The sequence below is a fragment of the Squalius cephalus genome (genome assembly GCF_949319135.1).
Source record: "Squalius cephalus genome assembly, chromosome: 24".
In the NCBI taxonomy this organism is placed as follows: domain Eukaryota; kingdom Metazoa; phylum Chordata; class Actinopteri; order Cypriniformes; family Leuciscidae; genus Squalius; species Squalius cephalus.
Genome location: NC_137145.1, coordinates 15,926,798 through 15,950,865, shown reverse-complemented (window position 1 = coordinate 15,950,865; position 24,068 = coordinate 15,926,798). Strand labels below are relative to the sequence as shown.

Genomic DNA, 24,068 nt, shown 5'->3' with positions numbered 1-24,068 from the left:
ATGTTGGATGTCCCTAACGCGAAAACAAGAAACACTGAGAACTTCAAACGCACATACATCCATACACACATTACGTTACTAAGAAAAGACTGATTTAAAAACCCATACGCAACCCATTTCAACTTCCTTAGCCGATTCCATATCAATAAAACTAGGAGCAAATGGAAGTGAGAGTATATTTGTATTAAAGTCCTAGGACGCAACATTCTGAGGGGGTGGACTATAATACACTCCTAAAGTCACTATCTCACATCATGTAGGCTATATGTTGATTGGAAGGTTTTGTGAAAGGAGGTATTATTGCTAATATCTGGATAAATGCATCTTTATCCTCACGATAAGATATAAAAGGGGAAGTAACAAAATCAATCCTTCAATAAAAAATAAAGGTGAGACGAAAAAAAGAATACATTTATGAATATCCTCCTTGAGCACCACTTCTGGTAGTGACAGAATAGTCAGAAAAAGTAACATTTTCTCTAATAGTATTAATAAGGTTTCAATAAATAAACCTTTTATGAAAGATGTCAAGGTTTAGCGTCACCTCTTCAAGTTCTTTTCAATACGGTCGAGACACTGACTAAAGAGGGCGGAAGCTGATGTTGTAAACCAATCAAAAACAGCTGAGAGAGGGCGAGCTACGCCTACTGTACACCTGTTCTTTTATTAAAATAAATAAATAAATAAAATAACTTGAGCAAAATAGCACATTATCACGCAGAAGGCAATTATGCATGAGAAGAGAGGACAATGAAAACCATTCATATTGACTGATTAACAAACAAACAACACTTTTAACTTCTTATTTCAAGAATGTGATACTGTTTGATGTAGCAATGCTGAGCTGATTATAATAAACCATCTGTTTTGCGTTAACGTATGAACTGTACTTGCAGTCTGAAGCTTTAACGTGACCAAGCAGCTGCCAGTCAAGACGAATCCGCAATGCATGTTACTAATAAAGGTCAGGATGAAGGGACTGTGATTGTACACTACAGTAGGCTACTATACTATAAAGAGACACACTTACAGCTTGGATCAGCTGGTAAATAGGTTTAAAAGTGGGTAGAATAAAATTAAAACAGAGCAACAAAAACAACTCACTACATGATTAAAACAAAACAGAAAAAAATATATATATCTTGGTCCGCAAAAAAAAAAATAGGAGAACAATCACTTAAAAACCCTGTTTGTACACCTGTCACAATAACTCCACTGCCAATAGATATTCTGAATATAATATATATATATATATATATATATATATATATATATATATATATATATATATATATATATATACGCACACACAAATATCATCTGCTTAACATTAAACTCATCTTAAAACATAATTCTTTCCAGCTCCAGATTTAAATATAAAGATTTGACATCATAAATGACGAACTGCTGATCGTCCCTGTAATAAGTATAAAGTAGGTAGACTTCATAAAGTGGGCATGACTTTTGAACCAGACAAGTAATAGCTTATTTAACTAGTCAATGTGCTCCATTGTCAGACTGAAAGGAGGAAATGGAGGATACTCAGGACAAACGGCCATGAATAGGGCTGGATGAAGGACTGATTACGATTAAAAAGACAAGTTGCTTTGATTTGATTGAGGGAAGAGATGCTGCTGGTCTCCGCCTAAACTGAGAGAGATTCAATGACAGGAGAGAGAGAGAAAACAAGAGAATTCAATTAATTTAAATGTTAAACACCACAGTTAAGTTCAGTTATGTTACTGATATGCTACTTACTAAATACTGTCCAGTACTACTGTTTAAAAGTTTGGAGTCAATACTTTTAAACAGTAGTTTTTAAGAAATTAATACTTTTACTCAAAAAGGAAGCATTAAATTGATAAAAAATAAATAAATAAATAAACATTATACAGCACAACTGTTTTCAACATTGATAATAATGATAAGGATCATGTGACACTGAAGACTGGAGTAATGATGCAGCTTCGCATCACAGGAATAAATTACATTTTATAATATATTAAAATAGAAAACAGTTATTTTTAAGTGTAATAATATTTCACAATATTACATTATTTACCATATTTTTTAATAAAATAAATGACAATAAGAGACAATAAAATGGAGTACAGTTCAACTCCAAACTTTAGAACTGTAAGTTTAAAATAATTTACATATACCGTATATAGATATCATAAATAAATGTTCAAAAATAAAAGGGATATTATTATTCCACCATTATTGTTTCAAATAGTACTATTTTGCATTGTTGTACATTAGAACATGACCTTTATCACAATCCATGTAAGCGGCATACGGTTATCAACTTGAAAATACATACGTTCATTTTAAATTTTTCTTACATCCTTTTTAAAAATTATTTTCATTTTTGTTCAATCAAACAATAAGTCAAAATAGAGATTGTGGCTGTAATTACATCCGGTCCATGCATCACAATGGCAATGAAAGTTCAAGTGCAATGCACTGTGGGAGTATTCTAGGCATACACAAAATGTGCACACTGTACATACCATGTAAACTGCAACATAATTAATGTTAGTATTATAGTATATTAGCGCAAACATGTCAGTTTACTGAGTCCATAAACTAGGAAATATGACATTATTTTTCAGTTCTCAATTGCTGTGTTAGATAAATGACGTTAGGGGGCGCTAAAGATCATGAATTACCTTTATGAACAGCAGCATTCAGAAACACAGAGCAGCCTCAGTCTTCAAGAGCCACCATTCCTTTCACTGGATCCTTCACTCTCATCTGAAAGATAGCAATGGAGAAAGATGCATGTGTGCTTACTAAGTGAAATACTCCTTGCGGAAGAGGAAGGGGCTAAAGATTTAATTCAGGAAGGGCTTATCCTGATTTGTCATATCGATTTACAGATTATGGAACGCTTGTGGGAGTCGAGGAGGAGACACTGATTTCAGGGATAGTCCTTTAAAGTGTGAGAAACTAGGGATGCCGCCAATACATGACGTCACTCATTCCCTGGACGGCACCTGAGAGCGCTGAACTGTGACCTGCCTCATTCTGCTCCCCCTTTTGTTCACAGCGACTGGACCTCATTATGACCTACATTCAATTATTCATCTGCCTTGTTACACGCTATTGTCTTTGTACTGTGGGAAAATGTGTGGCGGGCCGAATGTGACAACAGAACATAAACAAAAACTCAATCTCACAACAGTTGAATTCAATTGTCTGTACTCTTCTGTTAAATTCTACAACAAAAATATTTCAGAGCAATTTGCTCATTAGGCTAACTGGCTTTCATCATTACCATATAAAGGCTAGTTCAAACTGAGCAACAGAGATCAGGGATGATTTTATAGTGGACAAAGACAGTGTAAATGTAATTCTGCTGCAGGGCATCTCATCTGACCTCATCCAGTTGCCGCCTGGTGTCTTCCTCCATTCTGCGGATGTCGTCCATGTTCAACTCGATCCATTTATCAATCCAACAGAACAGCTGCCGGTGGAAATTAGTGAACAAGCGCTTCTCTTGCTAAAGGAAGAAAGAGGTACAAAGTTCATTTTGGAAGGTGAATTTTGTGTAGTTCTAACTGAAGTCCACAAGATGCCATGAAATGCCAATTTAAAGTCAACATGAAATGGCGATCACAACCGATTTTACTTCCATAATAATAATTAAAAAAAAGTTAGAAAGTTTATCAGGAATTGGAGAACATGCTTGTATATAAGTTAGTGGTAAAGTGTAATTTTATGATGGTATTTGTATGTGGACAATTACTTTTTCTTTCTGAACTTGACTATCCTTACCGAAATGCCCAAAAAACGGATTTCAACCCATACATTTCCATTCAAACGTTTGGGGTCAGTATTCAGTATTATTTGATTAAAAAGAAAAAAACTGTAAAAACAGTAATATTGTTAAATATTATTACAGTTTAAAAATAACTTTTTTTGTTTATAGTATATATATATATATATATATATATATATATATATATATATATATATATATATGAAGACTGGAGTAATGATGCTGAAAATCATATATATATAATGTAAATTATTCCTGTGATCAAAGCTGAATTTTCAGCATCATTACTCCAGTCTTCAATGTCACATGATCCTTCAGAAATCATTCAAATATGCTGATTTAGTGATAAAAAATTTTTTTTTAGGATTATTTAATGAATAGAAAGTTCAAAAGAACAGCATTTATTTGAATTAAAATATTTTGCCACATTTTAAATATCTTTACTGTCACTTTCGATCAATTAAAAAACTATTCTTACAGAATAAAAGTATTTCAAAAATCTTACTGACCCCAAAACCTTTCATTGGCAGTGCATATCAATGTGGTTTGGATCAGGTTATAACAAATATAAATACATTTGAGTAAGATAAAGCAAAACAAATTCTGCCAATCTGAACAAAGCCTATTTGACAGGTGAAAAAAGACAGAAAAAATAAAATAAATATAGTCAGAAAATATGATACAATATGAATCACATAATGTAGATGTTTCACGCACTTACCTTTTGAATAAAGTTTTCCACTTTGTTTTGCAGGCCCCACCACTTGAACTTGACAGTAACCAGTTTGTAGGCACACATGTGTGGGCAGTCTGTCTTTTTAGGTAGTTCTTTCTACACAGATTCAAAATCCATTAAGCATTAGTAAGCTTCCCACTCATACATCAAGCATGCATATTTACACAAATTGTATACCAGTACACAGTCATTAAGGATGCTTATAGATACCTTCCAATCCGGACCAAGCGGCCCTCTTCCAGTTTTTACAGACTTAAACTTAGTGGGGTCTTCTTCTGGTTTATAGTCCTACAGAGAGATGACACTGATCATATTAGAAAGTAACTGGAGAAGGTAACTATTTTATCTAAGTGAAGCTCACCTTTGGCTCCACCTGACTCCTGTCAGCGATGTCTATGTACACCACATCTACCTTCTTCCAGGTGTCTGGGTCTAAACCGTGAACCTATACAGATGAACGCAACAATCATGTTAGAAAACATGAGTGTCAGGTTTTACACAAAACTGTGGCGTTCACACAAACATCATGCATTACAATACTTACATTATCCTGCTGTCCCATGTCAGGTTTGTGCCACGTCTCGATCTTGATGAGGAAGTTTTCTTTCATATACTCATTCTAAGACAGAGATAATCAATGAACAAACTGATAAAACTATAACTGATCAACAGACTTTAGAGTGACTGCATTGACGTGCGTCCTCTCTCATTTCACTGCAGCTAAAGTTACTGTCTTGTCTTTCACTCAAACAGTGAGTGTTTGTATGTGCTTGTGCTATACATCTACATGTTTATCATGTTCTATCATATGACAGGTTGTACTAGAAAAAGTCTTAAGTGTGTGTATACTTGTGAACAGTGCATACTTACAGTGATTACTGAAGTGATGCAGGACAGGCATAAGAAAAGAAAGATTATATAAATTAGACCATTTCTGTTCAAGAAAACAGCACGTCTCATTTAAGACCATTCCTAATTGTATTTAGTCTCATCTTAGTCCATATGAATTCAACCTGGAAGCAAAAACACTGCAAATAATATCCATAACAAAACTCAAGATTGGTCCCACAATTTTTCATAATAAATTTGTTGGTTTCACAGTCACAATAAATCAATAAATTAATGAGAAACAATAAATCAACTCATTAAAGATCTCTGTTCAATTAAAACTCAACTGGAACTTGTTAACACAAATGCAAAAAAAATGTCTGTTTTTGATGAAAATGTCAGTTTGGTATTTTTTTTATTTGTGATTCTATATTTGAAAGCAGGCTTGAATAGACAATTATAAATACTAAAAGTCTGCATTACATTTAACTTGACCCTATAAATGCATGTTATTGATCTTATTGTAAACATTTAATCCATGCATGTTTCATTTTTAGAGATTTTTGACATAAAATTTTCTTTATAAGGATGTATTGATCTTGAATTTGAACTTGATTTCCTCAACTTTACACTCAGATGTACGTCACAACACGGAAGAAAAGATCCCTCACTACTATAATACGTCTATATTATATATATATATAGTATATATACGTCCTTCGGATGAGACGTTAAACCGAGGTCCTGACTCTCTGTGGATGTTCCCAGGATGTCCTTCGAAAAAGAGTAGGGGTGTAACCCCGGCATCCTGGCCAAATTTGCCCCTTGGCCTCTGTCCATCATGGCCTCCTAATCATCCCCATATACTGATTGGCTTCATCACTGTCTCCTCTCCACCAGTAAACTGGTGCGTGGTGGGCGTTCTGGCGCAATATGGCTGCCGTCGCATCATCCAAGTGGATGCTGCACATTGGTGGTGGTTGAGGAGATTCCCCCATCTATGTAAAGCGCTTTGAGGTCTCAGAAAAAGCGCTATATAAATGTAACGAATTATTATTATTATTATTATAATTTCATTGCAACTTTAAGATGTATTATTTCCTATTCTTACACAAGGTATTACAGTAAAGGTTGCCAAATTTTGCAGTGAATATTTCTGAAATTTCATATTGATTCTTGAAACAGATGTTTGGACCTTTCCTGTGAAGGAAATGTAGAAGCTGGAGCTTAAATGAAAACCACTGACACACTACAATGTTACTGTATCTGTAGACACCTTGACATTGACACATGATTATAGCTGGAAACCTTTTTTTTTTCTAACAACTTACAGATTTAGAGGACAACTGGCCAAAAAAGATATCAGACAAATAATTTTGTTATTCGATATTTTAAATACTGTTAAATTATTAAAAAATTGTATTACTACTCAATACTTGCCATATCAACTTTACAGTTTATTCAAAAGCAAAACTGTAGCACTGCAACAAGATTTACAAATATCTTGATGAACAGACTTCAGCAAATGGGGAGTCTGCCATGTATGTGGCTGTGAGAATGATGTGAAGGGAATGTGTCAGTATAATCTCAGTTTCCTGTGCTGTAACCCCACTCCTTCTCAGCTCAAACTGTGAATTATTCAGTGCCCGAGAAACAGAGAGAAACAGATAGGAAGGCATAATAATAAGAAAGCAAGAGGAACAAAGAGCACATGAAAAGAAATGTAGGTGTGTGTGTGTGTGTGTGTGTGTGTGTGTGTGTGTGTGTGTGTGTGTGTGTGTGAGAGAGAGTGTGTGTGTGTTATCTCAGAATAAACCCCTTCAGGTGTGTGTGTGCGTGTGTGTGTGTGTTATCTCAGAATAAACCCCCTTCAGGTGTGTGTGTGTGTGTGTGTGTGTGTGTGTGTGTGTGTGTTACCTGTGCGACAGTATGGGTAGGCGTTCCAAGCTTTCTCATGAATGTTCAGCGCTGATGCTGGTGCAAGCATTCGTACAAACGATGGGACTTTACTGAAAAAGCAAAAATGCAAATGAGATGTAGAATTTTTTTTTTTTTACAAATACCACATTTAAAGTGAAATGTGTCTCTTTTTTGTTAAAATACTTTCTCCAACCAATTGCTCTGTTTTTTTGAGGAATTTAACCAGATGAACATAGCAACAGTGGCTCAACCAATGGTGAGTGTTTGGGGTGGGGCTATCTGTTATTCTGACCAATAACAGACAAGGGGAGTGTCCAGAGTTGCCAAGTCCGCTTATAAGTAACTGTGGGCTTTTTTTTTTTCACTTATACTTATAGTCGCTTATAGATTTTGGCAGTCGCATGTTGTGTTTTTTGGGCTTCTTTCCAGAATACAGTTGCGTATTTGGGATTGTTAATGGTTGGCACTCATAGGACAAAATGTAAGACTACAAGTACCGCCGCTCCCTATAAGAAGAGTACGCAGTTTGCGTAGGGCACCAACTCTGTTGCTCAAAAAAAAAATATCCCCTTACACCAGAAAGAGACAAAAGAGGCGAAAAAGAAAAAAAAGCCCAAGATGAATTCCGTGCATTCAGGCATGTTCACAAACCTGTGAAACTTTATTGTAAATGAATGAATCATAAAGACTTCACATGTTTCATTACTGGATTAATCAAATGTTTGAACGAAACTCTTGAATGAATGTTTCAATGAAAAATAGGTCTACATGTTTTTAAACAGTCCCTTGTAGCCACCTACTGGTGTAACGATGTAATTGATATAATCTTTATTTAAAGAGTCACGTTACTTTCATTAAGTGATTTTGATCGCTACTGTAGAGATCAGTTTTTATATCATAACTATAAAACAATACAATTCTGCTTAGGGCATCAATTTAGCCAGCAGCGGCCCTCATGACTACTTTATTATTTGAGCAAGCGCTGTGGTGACAAAGGTATGTAAGTCTGCGCTCTTTTCCACTGAGATGGTGCTCTTATTCGTGCCAGAGCTGCATGCATTTAAAGATTACGTTCACGAGTTCACATTTACTTATAATCAGATATAGTATAAAATATGCATATATTATATACAGTAAAAAAAAAAAACTGTTGTGGAACAGTTTATCTCAACGTGGTCCTCCCAAACTTTGTTAATGAAAACATAATTTACTGAACCCACAAATGGACTGTTACTTTTTTTACTTTTTTTTATCATAATATGATTCAGCATGTTTATGCCATTACAAGCTGCTTTTGATGCAACAGTAAGGAATGTCTTAATAAAATTGATAGCCATCAATGCATACATATTATATTGGTAAATTACATCTTATTTAGCCAGGGAAAATAAAGTGCCTGGAGTTTACGTGTCTCATGAGTTTTGGGGACAATGAAATCATAATTTTAGTTCAGTTCATTTATGCAAGTGATCTGTCCTTTGGGCTTTGAATTACATGCCAGGAAAGTAGAAGGAAGTTTTTGAATGGGACTAGAAACGGTTTAAAGAATAAAAGCGATCCGTGTTTTTGGCAGAACATAATAGAAAACTGGAACAAAATCCCTTTTAAAGGGAATCCCTATGCAGACTGTGTGACGTGTGTACCGGTATGTCCCACAACCCACAACCAGGGGTTGCTTATTTTAGGCTTGTTTTTCCAGAACTGGTTAATTATTTTGGGCTTGTTTTTAGGCCAGATTGCCTATTTCTCTAGCGAAACTAGGCAACCCTAGGAGGTAAAGTTGTGCACTTAACCTAACCCCACAAAATGACAAAATAACCAGGATATTTTGCTAAACTTGTGAAAGATCATACTGGTTACAGTATACTGGTTTATTGGAATGATGCGAGGATGTCTAAACGATGAACCTATTTTTTTAGTGCATTATTTTTTTATTTGAACATGAATCTAGCACATTTTATTAATACACTTGTGTGTCTGGGTGTGTGAGTACCTCTGCAGGTGGTAGATTTTGTGTGTGTACTGTCCCTTCTCGCCATCTTTCTCGTAGGGTTCGTTCTTCAACACCTCCACACCCTCTCCTCCACCTGTCTCGTTCTTACTGGCCTCCGCTACGGAGTACAGCTGCCCGACCTGATACTGTAAGACAGAGAAATACATACATTTCACAATCTGAGTTATATTTCAGTTATATTTGAACACTGTCATATATTAATCCTGGTTTCTCCTGTTTCTCTCTCTCTCTCTCTCTCTCTCTCTCTCTCTCTCTCTCTCTCTCTCTCTCTCTCTCTCTCTCTGTGTGTGTGTTTCCCTCCTCTTCTGTTAATCTATGCTGATAAACAGATTGGTCAAAGAACAATGGCCTCTTTCATATCTTAATCACATATAATCCTGTAGAGAATATAGTTAGAATATACACACATACACACACACGTGCAATGCAGCACTATACCGAGTAAAAACTGCAAAAAGACTTTGCAAATAAGCACAGACACAGATGAATGATAAGGGAATGCAAGTTTGCAGTCTGCATTGAATGTGATGCAATAAAAATACAGCAAAATAACTGCAAGAAACATCTTGTGCACAAAAAAAAAACTAACATACAATCTAAGCGAACAGTTTAGCCCAATTCCTGAACAAATGACTCTTATGAACTGGTTCTTTTTATTGAATCCATACAGCACGACCAGTGTAATCTGATAAGATCCTGAACGGATGACTCCAAGTGGCTTAATGAATAGTTCAAAAATACATGTAAGCAGTTTCAATCCTACACCGAACTGAATCCATCAGGGGTGCGTTTCCCGTACAACGACGCATCTGTAAACTAGTGGTTGAAATAGGTACTGCAGTCCAAATTCAAATATCGGAGATCGTTGTTTCAGCACCTTTAACTACCATGTTGCATCGCTGAAGAAATCAACTAGCTAGTCACGACTGTTTCCCGAAACCATACTGTCGCAAATTGGTCGCTTAACCATGTTGGTTAATGATGCCATACAGTTGGTGGAGTAATAACTACTTTTAATGAATCTGTTGAGATCAAATTAATGCTAGATGTTTTGCTATAAATTGAGGACATGGTATCTGAGGACTATTTCTAATTTTTCTCAGTTATTTTGCTCTGTTTCCAAATTCAATAATAGACTCGTTCTTACAGTACGTGGTAGAGCACGTTCACACATGCGCACTCTTCAAAAACGGTGCTTTAAATCTCTTGACAAACTAAAAGACGTAAATTACATTTGTATGTATTCTAAATAAAAGTTACAGATTGCACTGAATGTCAGCTTGCTTGTTTTGCTCAAGACAAGGATTTATTAAGTCCACATGTCATGCAAACAAGAAACTATACTTCGAACCACAGGTCAAGAGCTGTTGAACCACACAACTTTGCGATGCTGTAAAACTATGTTTTCGGGAAACAAAGACTCGTTGAACTATGCTGATAACGACGGAACTTGCAACCATACTGTAGTTGGCTAACGATGCATTATGGGAAACGCACCCCAGAGTAGTTAATGTATCAACATCTGACTTACTTTTTCAACAAAAGTTATCATTTTCGGTGTATGAAGTACGTTTTGCGTCAGAATCATATAATTAGCCTTCTGACTGATTTCCATAACACAACATGTCGTTAAAGTGCTGATGATACTAATGACGCTAATTTTCCATTTAAAGCAGATGATCTGCAAAAGATGCGACTGAACTGGAGATTTAGACATAGCTAAAGCATTTTTGATTTTTTCAAGGGGGGCGGGAGTTCCAGTTCCAACATTTATCCACGTAATAGCCACTATTTCATACATGAATATAGTGGGAATTTCTGCATCTATGGTTTAAAAATATAAAATATATTACTTTGTTTTCCAACTAGGGTCCCCTCTGCCATTTCCTACAATACATTTGCATCTTAATTATAAAACTGCATAAATAAAATAAATCATAAAAAAAAACAAAAAACATTCACAATATACACTTGGCACATGCCCCCAAACTTGAATGGTCATGACAATATAAAAAGAGAAAATCTGCAGATATTGTTTAGTAAAATGGGTCTACTGTGAGGTAGATGTGTTAAACTGAGAGATTTAATGTCCTGACACACATGCTCAATGTCCGCAGCCTCCACTTAGTGTCTGAGCTGAGCCAGCAGCAGAGATTCAGCCTAAAACACCTTCAGAATCTTACCTAGAAACAGCCTGACTGTCTAAATGCGGGTATTCATCCCTAAACACACCGCCCTCACACATAAGTGTATGTGTGAGAGAGAACAGGAGAAAGAAAATGACGACACAGAGAAGATTGCCAATACCAGTTATAGAATGCAAGATAGAGGAGAGAAATGGTGAGAAGAAAGAGAGGGAGGTGAAGGAGGTGACACTCATTAGACAGACATACATACAGATGATAGATAGACAGACAGACAGACAGATATATAGATAGATAGACAGACAGACAGATAGATTTATAGGTTTCATGCTCCCTGTGTAGACTGTGGTTCTCTACATGCAGTGTCATCATTCCTCTACCAATCAGAGACTTCGTCTCTCCTCTCCTCCTCTCAACCAATCAGAGGCCAGTAGCAGTATGCGTCACTTTGCAGCACTCTATGAAAATCCAACCTACATCACACACCATCATCCCACTCACTCTGCAGACCACACACACACACACACACACACACACACACACACACACACACACACACACACAGCATCGGACAGGGTCTCGTCTGCAGCGGATGTGCTATTTTTCGTATTTGTGTGCCATATATCTATTTTTAAAGTGACATTGCATAAAACTGTAATCTTTTTGAATGAACAGCATGTGATATGTGTGGACAATAAGAAAGTCTGGTTAAGCCCTGATTATAGTCCGCTGATGGTGATGGACAGGCTAGAAGATGTGAGCTCAGACTAATCGACAGGATAACAGACAGAAAGGATTTCTCACGCGCCAGCATGTCTACACTGACAGACAGCTTATGGTGTTTGTGTGTGTGTATGATTCTAAACAAGGAAGAGGAAAAAAGAGTGGAAATGAGGGAGTGTCACAAGGAGGCATAAACTGCCCAGCTGCCCCCTTAAGCAAGTAAGCGTCCTTAATCCATCATTCCCTGCTGAATGAATGGACTCCAGGAATAGTACTTTGCCCTCTTGCTTTAAACAACATCCGCCAAATAAAACGTGTCTTTAAGGCTCCTGAAGGCAGATGAAGGATCAAGGCTTTAATTCATGTGAGCTTATCTGACAAGAGCTGCTCTCAGTGCTCAAAAGAATGTGCCAGTCATTGTCGTTTATTTGTATCCGCAACCATAAAGACTAATAACCAGTGGTGATTCTGGGAATTTTATGAAGATGGGGGGGTACAGATGGTCTAAATTTGCAGCAAGAGGCCAAATGAATATAATATCATGATTCTTTGTTCTTGAAATGTGGATTCAAGATCTCATCCTTGATATTTTCTACTCAAGCAATCTAAGAAACTTTATTTCTCTAATATCTCAATTTATCTAATATTTTTCATTTAAATGTCATCATCAATCCTCCATTACAAATAAAAATAAACATATTTTAAGAGAAATAAATAAAACAAATGGTTACTGTACTTTATTTACCTTATTTTAGTTAGTAGTGCCAGAAGTTGGCAACAAGTGAGTGTCTTTATGAATGAGTTTGAATTATTCATCAAACGATTCGTTCAAAATGCTTATTCATTTAGAAGAGAAACAAATAAGTAATTGAATCATTCACTCAACTGATTCGTTTTAAAATTGATTCTATGAGGGACAGAACAACACTGCGTGTTGCTGAGGAACACGACGCTATTGATACTTTGCAGTCACGTGACTACCACGGATACCTGGCGGGCAACAAACGGGTATTTTCAACGTTGAGTCCTGTAGTTCCAGGACTTTCTAGTAGCTATCAAGTCTGTTAGCGAGCTAGCTGCATAACTATGGACTAGGATTAACTCCAAGGTAGCTAAATTGTGTAAAGCAGACCATTTTTTTAAAGATAATCGAGCATTAATAATTCCTCCATAAATAATCTAGCTCTACTGTTGGGTCATCTCTGGTTCTCATTGAAAATCATAGATATCGCAAACCTCAAAACAACCTATCACCCACTTATGTTATTGTTAGCAAAAGACGACCGCTGTTACTGTGCGTTCACACCGCCACCGGCGAGAGCGTCAAAGTGCCCGGAAATCATTCATTTTCAATGAATTTTGCCGCTCTCGCCGGCGGCAGTGTGAACGTACAGTTAGTCTAGCTTAGACTCATAACACAAACAGCTGACTCGCCGAACCAGCTGGTGAATACTGGTGGTGTTGATTAACAAAACTACAGTAACTTAAAGACACGATTAATTACATGATCATACACCCATTGTATTCAAACAAATGTTGAAATTACCTTTGATGATAATTTGCACAGACGTGTGTATACTGTGAAGGTTGCTTATCTCATCAGCGGTTAGTGCATCCAATTGCACAACAACTATCTGGCATGTCGTTTACACCTCAAAACACCAACTTTTGTATAGTAAAACTGGCGACCCTTGGTTGGTTTACTGGGTTTCGTCGCTGGAGAACGATGTTCTTGCCCGCCAGCCAGTACTTGTGACGTCACGTGCAAAGTATCAATTGGTCCTAAAACAATATTGGACCTAAAATGTAAGTTACTCAATCTGTGTCATTTTTAATGTAAGAGCAGGCATTTTCAAACTAGAATGTGCAAGGCTTACACATTGGGTAAAATATGTTAAATAAACACATAGACTGATCAATTAAAATGATGATGAAAGAGTGAAACTAGATATGTTCACCCACCCTCGGTTCATTCAACTCAATTTGAATCCAATCTGCTCAACATCCATTTAATTGTGCTGTCTTAATGAAATCAATGCAATGCAATGCAAAAGTCTTTTTTAACCTTTTAAACTCCCATTGGGTGCTAGAAGGAGGCTCTGACTTGACAGGACTTAGATTAAAATGTCTTGTCCTATACATATTTTATGTGACAGAACTAATTATACTATAATCTAAATGGATCTGGGCTGACAGTACTTTTTTGCGGAATATGCTGAGGTATGTAAAAACCAGAGCAGATGAAAAGAGGGGCCTCACAAGGTTGAAGCAGCCCTTTAATTTGCTTAATCTAGCCCAGAGAAAGGGTTTGTCCCCCAGGACATATCCCACCTGCACATTTAGGTCCAAAGATACCAGTAGATTACTAGGACATGATTTAAAGAGACATAAACTGCTGGAGTCAGGTAATCTAAAAGCAGTTGAGGTGCTTTACTGTATGTGATAAGATGATTAATCATCTGACTGGATCTTAAAAGTGCAGTGTGTAATATTTTCAAAACCTGCCAAAACAGTGATCTCCATCATCCACACTCCCGTCAACCATTGTTCAGTCAAACAGACTGCAATTTTGATTGGTGCCGTTTGTGGTGCAAAAATTACATGCTGCCCATTTTATGTATAAAATAACTGATAATAGAGTGGTGCAGGTATGACATCAGAACTCGGAAGACCAATTCGCCGCTGGTTCCTTCGAGATTTTCCTATGGGGTTTTATAATGGATTTATGTGTAAAATTAAGCCCGCGGTAAACATAACTTGACTAGACTTTGACATTTTGTTCTTTGACGGCTTTATTTTACTTATAAATGGAAAAACCTGACTATAAAACCCCATAGGAAAATCTCGAAGGAACCTGCGGTGAATTAGACTTCCAGGTTCTGACATCATACCTGCACCCCTCTTGGCGGTTGGCACTTCTTTTGCCAACCCAAACATAAAAGTGAAATCTGAATTGAATTTTTTTACAGATCACAAATGTGCATGAGGCTAGACGAGGAGAAAAGCTGAGAGAGAAAGAGAGGCAGAAGGAGTTGGTATCAGGTGACTCATTAGATATTCACGACCAGATCACTGAATAGAATGACACGCTAGAGGATCATGGGAAATGAGGAGACTGGGAGACAGGGAATCTGAATTGGGCAGAGGAAAGAATGAGAGACAGAGAGGAAGCAAAGTGTGAGAATTGCTGACTAGGCCAAAAGCACAGTTATTAATGCTGGCACACACTAAGAGAAGTGATGATTAGTGGTTCTGCACGGGCTGTATGGTATCAAACAGCATGAGAGAAGAAAGATTCATCCTCTTGCTGAGATAAATGACTCATAAGTGACTGAACGACTGTGATCTGTGGCTTAGTGCACATGGAGAGCATCACGAAACTACATCGTGACTCTTCTGTTGTCAAAACGAGCTAAGACTGAGTCATCCGAACTCAACACGTGCAAATCAGCGATTGATACCGCACACACATACCAAAACAATGTTTGAGATCAGTGTCATTACCAGCGTTCACAGCGTGCTGTACACAAACACACTCACACACACACTAAATTTGCACTTACCTCCTCCACAGAAATCGGCAGGATCACTCGACTGCAAAAGAGAAAGAAAAACAATTAAACAATAATGAGCATGTTTGCTTTATCATGTGGTTACATCTCTAAAACATTTCTAGAAATTTATAGGATGCTTTTTACTTCTGCCATTATTTTGACAATTCCTTAAAATAGAACTACTATATGCAACATCCCCATATGTTTTTGAAAGCTTTTAAAACAGCAAAAACAGTGATATTGTGAAAATTCTTTACAATTGTTATACACACACATGTATGTATATATGTATATATATACTGTATATATAATTTGCTATTTTGACTAGATATTTGACAGTTGATTTGATCACCAATAAAGATCAGAATAATTTTCAACGCACAGTAGAAAACAGTGTTTAGAAAAATCCCAATTGTGTATACCCTCCGTTTCTCCGTACCTATTTTAAGTGTAACCATAACCATATTATCATTAAACCATTTCAATTACAAATAATGTGCTAACTAGTTTTGATTTGGTATTGACTTTGAAGTGCTACCTATTGCAATACAATATCGCCACACTATAGCAACGCTCTCCCACATATTTAGCTATTGTCAAGTATATAGATCAAGTATATAGATACTTGATACTTATAGATCAAGTCACCTTCATTTATATAGCGCTTTTAACAATATAGATTGTTACAAAGCATTGTAACAGCGCTTATTTTCCGTCGTTGGTATAAGTAGCAGTGGGTGGTAATAGACAAGAAATGTACAGTTTTGTCTCTTCAACAAATGTTATATATAGTGGCCTAAAGTATCATAATACAAAATGAATCTGTTCATATTAGCAAACCTAAGAGCGTCTCCAATATCTGTGTACTGTGTCTGGATGGTAGTTGGCGGCGTACCAAACTCTGTGCAGCTTGCATATATAATCAATACTTCTCAGGAGTAAGACAATACCACTACTGCGCTCCATTCCAGCAGAGCTCTCTCATTATTTGCCTTATGACATGAACGCACACACCTCAGGTTTGTCTACATCAGACTTATGAGGCATTCTCTGACAGGAAGCATGAGCTTGTTAGGAGGTCAAGGACCAGGTTTACCTTTAAAGTCGGAAAATGAAACGGAAGTTGTGATAGTCTTTTCCTATTGTGACACATATGTGACTAAATCGGCTTTTCGAACAAGATGGGAAAAATGTAGGACTGGGCTTGATTTAGTCTATCGGAAATTTACTGGATCGTTGGACCGCTGTGGTTTGCTATAGAGTGCAACAGTCAGGTTGCAGAAATAAAAACTCCATTAATTTTCTCCATAAGAAAATTGATTTTTAACGATAACCTATAAACCTTTCAAGACAACCCTACAGTGAGCTACGAGGTTGTTAATCAATGGTAGTAGGCCTATATGCTTTTGTTAAAGCCGTTGGCCTGCATATAGGGCCCGAGCCCTATATGAAAAGACCCTAATGGAATTTCTCAGTTTATTTCAACTTATTTCAGAAATTATCATGTTTAACATCAGAATATGTGGTGACAAACTATATTACCCATGATTCTGTACAGAAAATTCTACCAATCAGAGTCTCGCTACAAGTAAAACATGCCAAATGAGCTCTTAAGCTCCGCCCCTATTCCGCCCCTATTCCCTATTCACGAATGATGTAATCTCCCTACGCTCTCAAAAATTTTATATTTGTTTATACATATTTCTTAAAATATGTGTGAATAGCCGTTCTTATAGGCTATTCATAGTTTATCCTTTTTGATAAAGTGAAAACGTATAGGCCTACATTGTCATTTGCATTAACCCCATAAATGCCGAAGTAAAGGGAAGAACAACAAACTATTCACAGTGTGACTGCGGAGCTACAGTTTAAATACTCAGTACATATCAAACGATCTGTATCAGCCAAAGCAATAGTGACACATGGTGAAAACACTGTTACTCACACTTGTGTGTTGCGACATTACTGTCGGATCCAATGTAGTTGGCACTGCATCATCTTTTCTCTCTGAAAAGCCTGCGTCGAACTGTGCCTTGTATAAAAATGAATTTGCAGTAAAATGAAGCGAACAAACGAACAGCGTCTTACTGACACTACTTTAACGACAAGACAAGGCGATGTAGCTGTTGTGGAAAAAACGAATAAAGAAAACCAGTCACAGCAACAATCGTTCTCCCCTCCACCGTGTTTAAAGGAGACATATCATGCTTTTAAATCGTTCCTTTTTACATATAAATCATACATTTGTAATCTATATAAAGCGGAACTGCAATGCTTGGGTCTGAATTCCTCATTATAATAGCTCCACAGGCCCCTTTTCTACCCCTTTTCTGATGTGCGTCTGAGAGCAACTCGTTTTGGTGCGGTCTCTTTAAATACAATTGAGACACTTCATACCCCGCCCCCTCTCCAAGATGCAGAGGTGACACTCGGTTCAACTCCACCCCGTTCGGCCGTTTTTGTAGTTTGATAGCAGAGATACGATTATCTAGCGGCACAGAAACTTTTTATTCACACGTTATTAACAAAATGTCAACAACGGAAGACTTGTCCAGCCAGCCTTACATGTTCGAGCCAGAGTCGGAGCCGGAGCGAGATGAAAATGAAGACGACGAACCTGCAGAACAACGTCTTCATATGGATGTATCGCAATGGTGTGTTACTGTATTTACACATGAAACTTTGGTCTTCCGACCTTTTACCACCGTGTCGATTTATTTTGATTAATATGTGCGAGGGAGAGAGAGCAAGACAGCGTCTAGTTTGGAGACGGTGAAGTCTTGTTTACACTTTCGCCTGGCTCCGAAGAGAGAGAGTGCACAACCGGGTCTCTCTCTCTCTCTGCTCGTTCTTTCAGTTAAACATGCGCCCTGTCACAAGCGCAGCAGTTCATCTACATTAGACGGTGTAATGAAGCGTGTGGGTTACTACATCCAACAACCGAACATTTTAACTTACCCTCTCGTAACTTCTGCATCTTTTAGCTTGGACTACAAAATTGCAGCGAGAAATAAAAATGGCGGATTGCTCGAAGTGTTGGGCTGGAAGTCAATGTCCTTATTTGGCAGTTCCGCTGCAAATACTGTGACGTAATAGTTCACAAAACGTCATAGATAACAGAAAAATCGGAACAGGTTGAAAAATAAGGCCAAAACAGAATATAAAGATATCAACGAAGCACCTGAAGAGAATAATTTTAACTTTTCTGTACTTCTAAACACTCCAAATATACAACAAAATGCATTTAAGGGATAAAAAAGTGGATTTAGCATGATATGTCCCCTTTAAAGTTTAGGGAACGCCCAACTCGGGAACTTGGGAATTTTCCCGGAGCTACCCAGTGGTAAACACGACTTGAGAGGGTGTTCATGTCCATTTTTTAACTAGGAAATTCGCATTTATGATAATTCCGATAGCAAGTGAAGGCAGCACTACTAACTACATGACATGCATGAATTGGTGGGCGGGGCTAAAGAGGCAATGATGTAGAAGTAGGCGTTGATCTTTGGTCACACTACAAAATCCGAAACGAGTAATTTTCTAAGCTTGGTTTCAATAAAAGCTGTTTTTGGTCCGAGGAAGTTGAAACTTACAGGATATTTTTATAGTACAATGACTTCTCAAAAGATCAAGGAAAATTTGATTTCTCAATTCATGATTTTAACAAAGATTCTTAAAAAACCCTATGTGGAGCACTCTATTGCTGTGATGTCATATGAGTGACAGTTTGTCCAGCCCTCGCGCCAGTAAACACGTCATCAGAGAAGAGAAGAGATGTTGCCTCAAGAGGGACGGGAAGTTATTTTGATTAAAGATTATGAGGCCACATGAATTAAAATAAATAATGATGTGTACACTCTGCACGGTTAAATCACTTATAATAAAATATCGCAATATTCCATTAAAAAATTAAAAAAAAACAATTTTTATTTCATGGTGACATGAAGATCTTTGGCTAGAAGTTCATACGTTGATGAGAATATATGGTTATGATGATTTTGATATTTTTACTGGAAAACAAGTCAAAAATATTGATTATGAACAGGTTGATTTTTCTTTATCCTTTGTACTTGAGGGAAGTTTGTCCTGACCATAATCAGATGCTTCATAAAGTCAGTGTGAAGTCTCACCATTTATCAAACGCTGTGGTCGCACAGGTGTGTTTTACTGTTTTCTGTTAGCATCTGCTAATAGCAGGAGTCACCTTGCCCTTCGGAGCGTTGCCTGTGTCCTGAACAGGGACTATCGGTCACCATGGTGGATTCGGTGTCTCATGTACTCGATGACACCCTGGCTACTTTCTGCATTATAAATGCCTTTGCCTGCATGGCTGCATTTCGCTGTATAAGACTTTACTTATTGTTTCAGTAACAAGACAATCAAGTTTACAAATAGATTCTGAAATTCAATATTCAGAGAAAAGGTCAGCTTCTCTACTTTACTATATAGCTAAAATAAACTGCATTCAGCCAGAGATGAGGACATAATAATGTGATATTTTATATATGATGTTTTTCCTTTATGAAGGTAAATTTTTTCTTAATATATTTTGGAACTTTTCTAATGCGTTTTATACATTTTATGTCACACTTGTCCAAAAGCCAGACTTTCAATCTTAAACCATGGAAATCCATTATGAAAATATGAATCCTTGCATTAAAACTGATGATCTAAAGTTAAACTATCATAAAACTTTTTGATATTTATTGTGTGATTTACACAAATTACAACTAGCCTATCCCGCAGTTGTGGCATCATTTACCACAACCAACTATTTTTCCACTAGTAAAGTTTTTTCAGTTGTCAATAAAGAACTTGAAATGAAATGAGACATGATGTGAGAATAAAATAAAGAAAAAAATCATTTATGAACACAATTATTATTAATTTTATTAAACATAATTTCAGGTCAAGCTATAATTTTGTTGAATAAAGTCAAAAGTGTAAACATTTTATTTAATTGTGTGTATTTAGGATACATAAAAGCTATAAATTAGCCTTAGTAAGACATTTTCAGGAAAGAATATGTCAAAATGACAAAGTGATAAATGTACATATATGTTGGATATTGTTAGTGAGACTAATTAAACTAGAGTGAGATAGTGAAAAGTGTTTTAAGAGAGTCTATTTTCTAAAATTCCACAGGCCAGAAGTGATCATAGTAGAAGAAACGCCCATATAATCTGTAAAATTGCCATGACGTTGAGGCATGAGTGACTAAAAAGGTATTTTATGGCAGATAAGATCAGTAGACCCAGCAGACATTGTGTCTGGATCCTGGAGGTAAACTGGATCAGAGGAAAGTGAGTAGGAGACACACAGAACAAGAGGTCACTGCCATAGCCTACACAAACTACTGATGTCTAATAAAAGCAAAAATCCTTAAATGTAGGTAGTGGAAGTATAATATGTCCATGGATAATTTATAACGGTATCTCATATCCTATAATTGTTTTAAGTTTATCACCATTTTTACCTTCACTAGTGCCATTTAGTGTGGTGTGACAAATTATTCACCATGAAATAAAAATGTACAAGTCTTGTATTTTTATGGAATATTAATGTATTTATTATAAATGATTTATCTGTGCACATCATTCTTTATTTATTTTTTAAATGTGCCCATGTGGCCTCGTAATCAACTTCTTTAGGCAACATCTCTACTGGCATGAGGGCGGGACAACCTGTCACTCACATGACATCACAGCAATAGCAAATGACAATAATCAAAAGCGCTGCCTTCTCATACGAAAAAACGTTTCATTTGGATAAATGTCACAATAGGCAAGAAAAAGACTATCGCAACTGTTGATTTAAAACAACAAATATTTCATGAATCTCTCAAATATGAGGTCATAAAAGCTGCATGTAATAATGAAGCTTGAATTTTAAATATGACAGTAATCTCAACTGATCAAAACTGAAACTCAAACCACATTCCAATTTCAGTGGTCTAATTCTTCACCCGAGGGTATTTTTAGTGTTGAAAGTTATTTTTTAGTGCATTATTGGAAGCAAGTACCATAGACCGCAAACCCTGAGGGACTTGAGGTGTACAAGCATCCACTTTAGAGACAAGAGAACCTGCTCCTCTTAATAAACGTGCCAATTATTATTGTTTGGTTGTTATTGCGGTAGGCTATTTTCCAAAATATGAAAAATGAAACTATATTTCATGATTCTTTAAACCAATATCTTTAAACCTATATATATATATATATATATATATATATATATTAGAACGGATATCTCGTTCTCTACGAAGCCCTCTCTATTTCTCAAAACCTACATGACGTGGTTGAAAGTGACGTCAGAGAGATGCCTGTGTATTTTTTTACAGTTTATGTGTATGACAGATGATGATGATACAGCGGCGCGTCCTTGTTACATGCGTCGCGTTGTAGGGATTCAGCTCGTGTCTGAGTCATCCCGAAGACGTGTGTGTGCGCTTTCCTGCACGAAAGAACACCTCGACAGTGGAATTTAAGAGAAAAAGGTATTTCAGAAGGACAAACATTAGGAGAAACCTGATGTGCACTGCGTTTGTGTCCGCTTTAAAACCATTTCCTTTTTCATTTTAAAACGTAGCCTTCCTGAGAGGAAAAAGATGGTTTGCTTGTGTTAACTGGTCAACAACTCCCAGCTTATAACCAGATGAACGTGCCCTAGGTTTACACAGTCACCATAGAAGTTTACTCAGAATGTGCTACAGTATACAAACGCACGCGAACAGAATTCAGCTTTGCGCGAGTAACCATAGCAACAGCTGCTCGATCGTTATGTAAGTCGGCTCTATCGCTATGTAAATCGTCATACAAAATTACTATCATGTTTTACACTTTATTACAGTATTTTTACATCTCATAAATGTATAACAAAATCGCCTGTTTGTTGAAAACGTCTTTACGATAGTTTGACGATAGGGGCGCCAAAACAAACCTGGCTTTCAGAAAATTACTGACAGAAAATATTTTAAAGTCATTGAACAATTCACACACTAACCAAAACCCATCTAAAACCAACAAACAGACCAGGTTGGTTTTTTTTTTTCTTTTTTTTACCACTGACATCAGAAAATATGTGATATCATAGGCTACGCACTGCACAGTTTTGAGATGAATAGAGAGTCTCATATGGTTTCAGTGACCTTTCTGACGGTGCCTTCTGTTTGTGGGCAGTTAAAGGTTATTAATATTTCAAAGGTGAATGACGGGGGACTGAGGGTTGGAGTATTATCAAGTAGTTAGTCGCGCGGTTCAATGAAACATGCGCAAGGTGAACGGATCCAGTTGTTCTGAAAATGTGAATATGGCATAAGTCTATTGCATTGCCACATGGTGATGAATGAACGGGATATTTCTGAAAGTATTAGTATAAATACACAGGCGCCATTTAATATCGGAACGCGGTGTGCTCAATTCGGTCCGTTTCACCTTCACGAGCGTATCAATAACACAATGAAGAAACAATTAAACTCACTCGATGATATATTTGTTCCAAAAATCCTCTTAAAAGCGTTTAATTGATTAATAATAATTATTATCAAGGGAAAACGTTTTAATGGCACCAGCCAAAGCGTCACATACACGTTTTAAACACATATAAAGTGTATTGTAGGCCAAGGTAAAATTATAAATATCACCAAAGCCATTTGTATATTAAATGCCTGAAAAATAATTGCGATCAAGGGCTTTAAATGTGAACTGTCAGAAAGTCAAGTTTACAATGTCGCCATGGCCTCTGGTACCTGCGCTGCATGAACAGAGGATGCTCTCATTACAATCAGATCAAAAATAACGCTGCACTTACAATTCTTTAATGAGCATTTTCTCCGGTGCTTTATGCCTTTCAGCGATTACGTCGTTTTGCACCTGGATGAATCCAAATTGGTGTCGAGTCCTGCGTTAGTCCCGGTGTCTCGGTCTACCCCACCTCACCCGCTTCTATGTCATTCTAGGGACCGTTTTTCTGTTTCCCACAGATTCACTTCCTGATCAGGGCCGAGGGGGGCGTTAACGACAACCCCTGATGCCGTGACATAGGAGTGATGTCGTCACAGAGGAGGGGGTAATCGTGGTCAGCTTTAATGTAAATATTATTTATTTATTTATTTATTTATTTTATTTTTTAAAACTGGGACGACCGTTGATGGATGGTCTGACTTTGAAGTGGTCGCTTTTGTGATGTAACAGCTGGTGGTCGCATTTCTATACCAGTCAAATTACAATCTGTCACAAATTATGTAACGATAAACTGGTGCAGTCTATTTATAGCACATCTGGAGACAGATCCCACCATCCGATTATTTTCATGTAGTTCTGATTTGCCCTCCACCGAAACATTTCTCAAAGCACAGACTGTGTCT

At 36.9% G+C, this 24,068-nt stretch overlaps 1 protein-coding gene across 1 annotated transcript; it reads right to left on the bottom strand.

The window, feature by feature from the left end:
- Positions 1-1,342: 1,342 nt before the first annotated feature.
- On the bottom strand, positions 1,343-23,755 carry pitpnab (phosphatidylinositol transfer protein, alpha b). The gene is made up of 12 exons (XM_079862088.1): positions 23,513-23,755; positions 15,713-15,743; positions 9,262-9,407; positions 7,266-7,357; positions 5,391-5,398; positions 5,065-5,139; positions 4,882-4,965; positions 4,731-4,808; positions 4,506-4,616; positions 3,383-3,505; positions 2,673-2,757; positions 1,343-1,650 (listed from the first exon to the last, which is right to left on the bottom strand). Exons 1-11 carry the CDS (start codon positions 23,527-23,529, stop codon positions 2,710-2,712), a joined length of 813 nt encoding a protein of 270 aa, XP_079718214.1. The 5' UTR covers positions 23,530-23,755; the 3' UTR covers positions 1,343-1,650; positions 2,673-2,709.
- Positions 23,756-24,068: the final 313 nt, after the last annotated feature.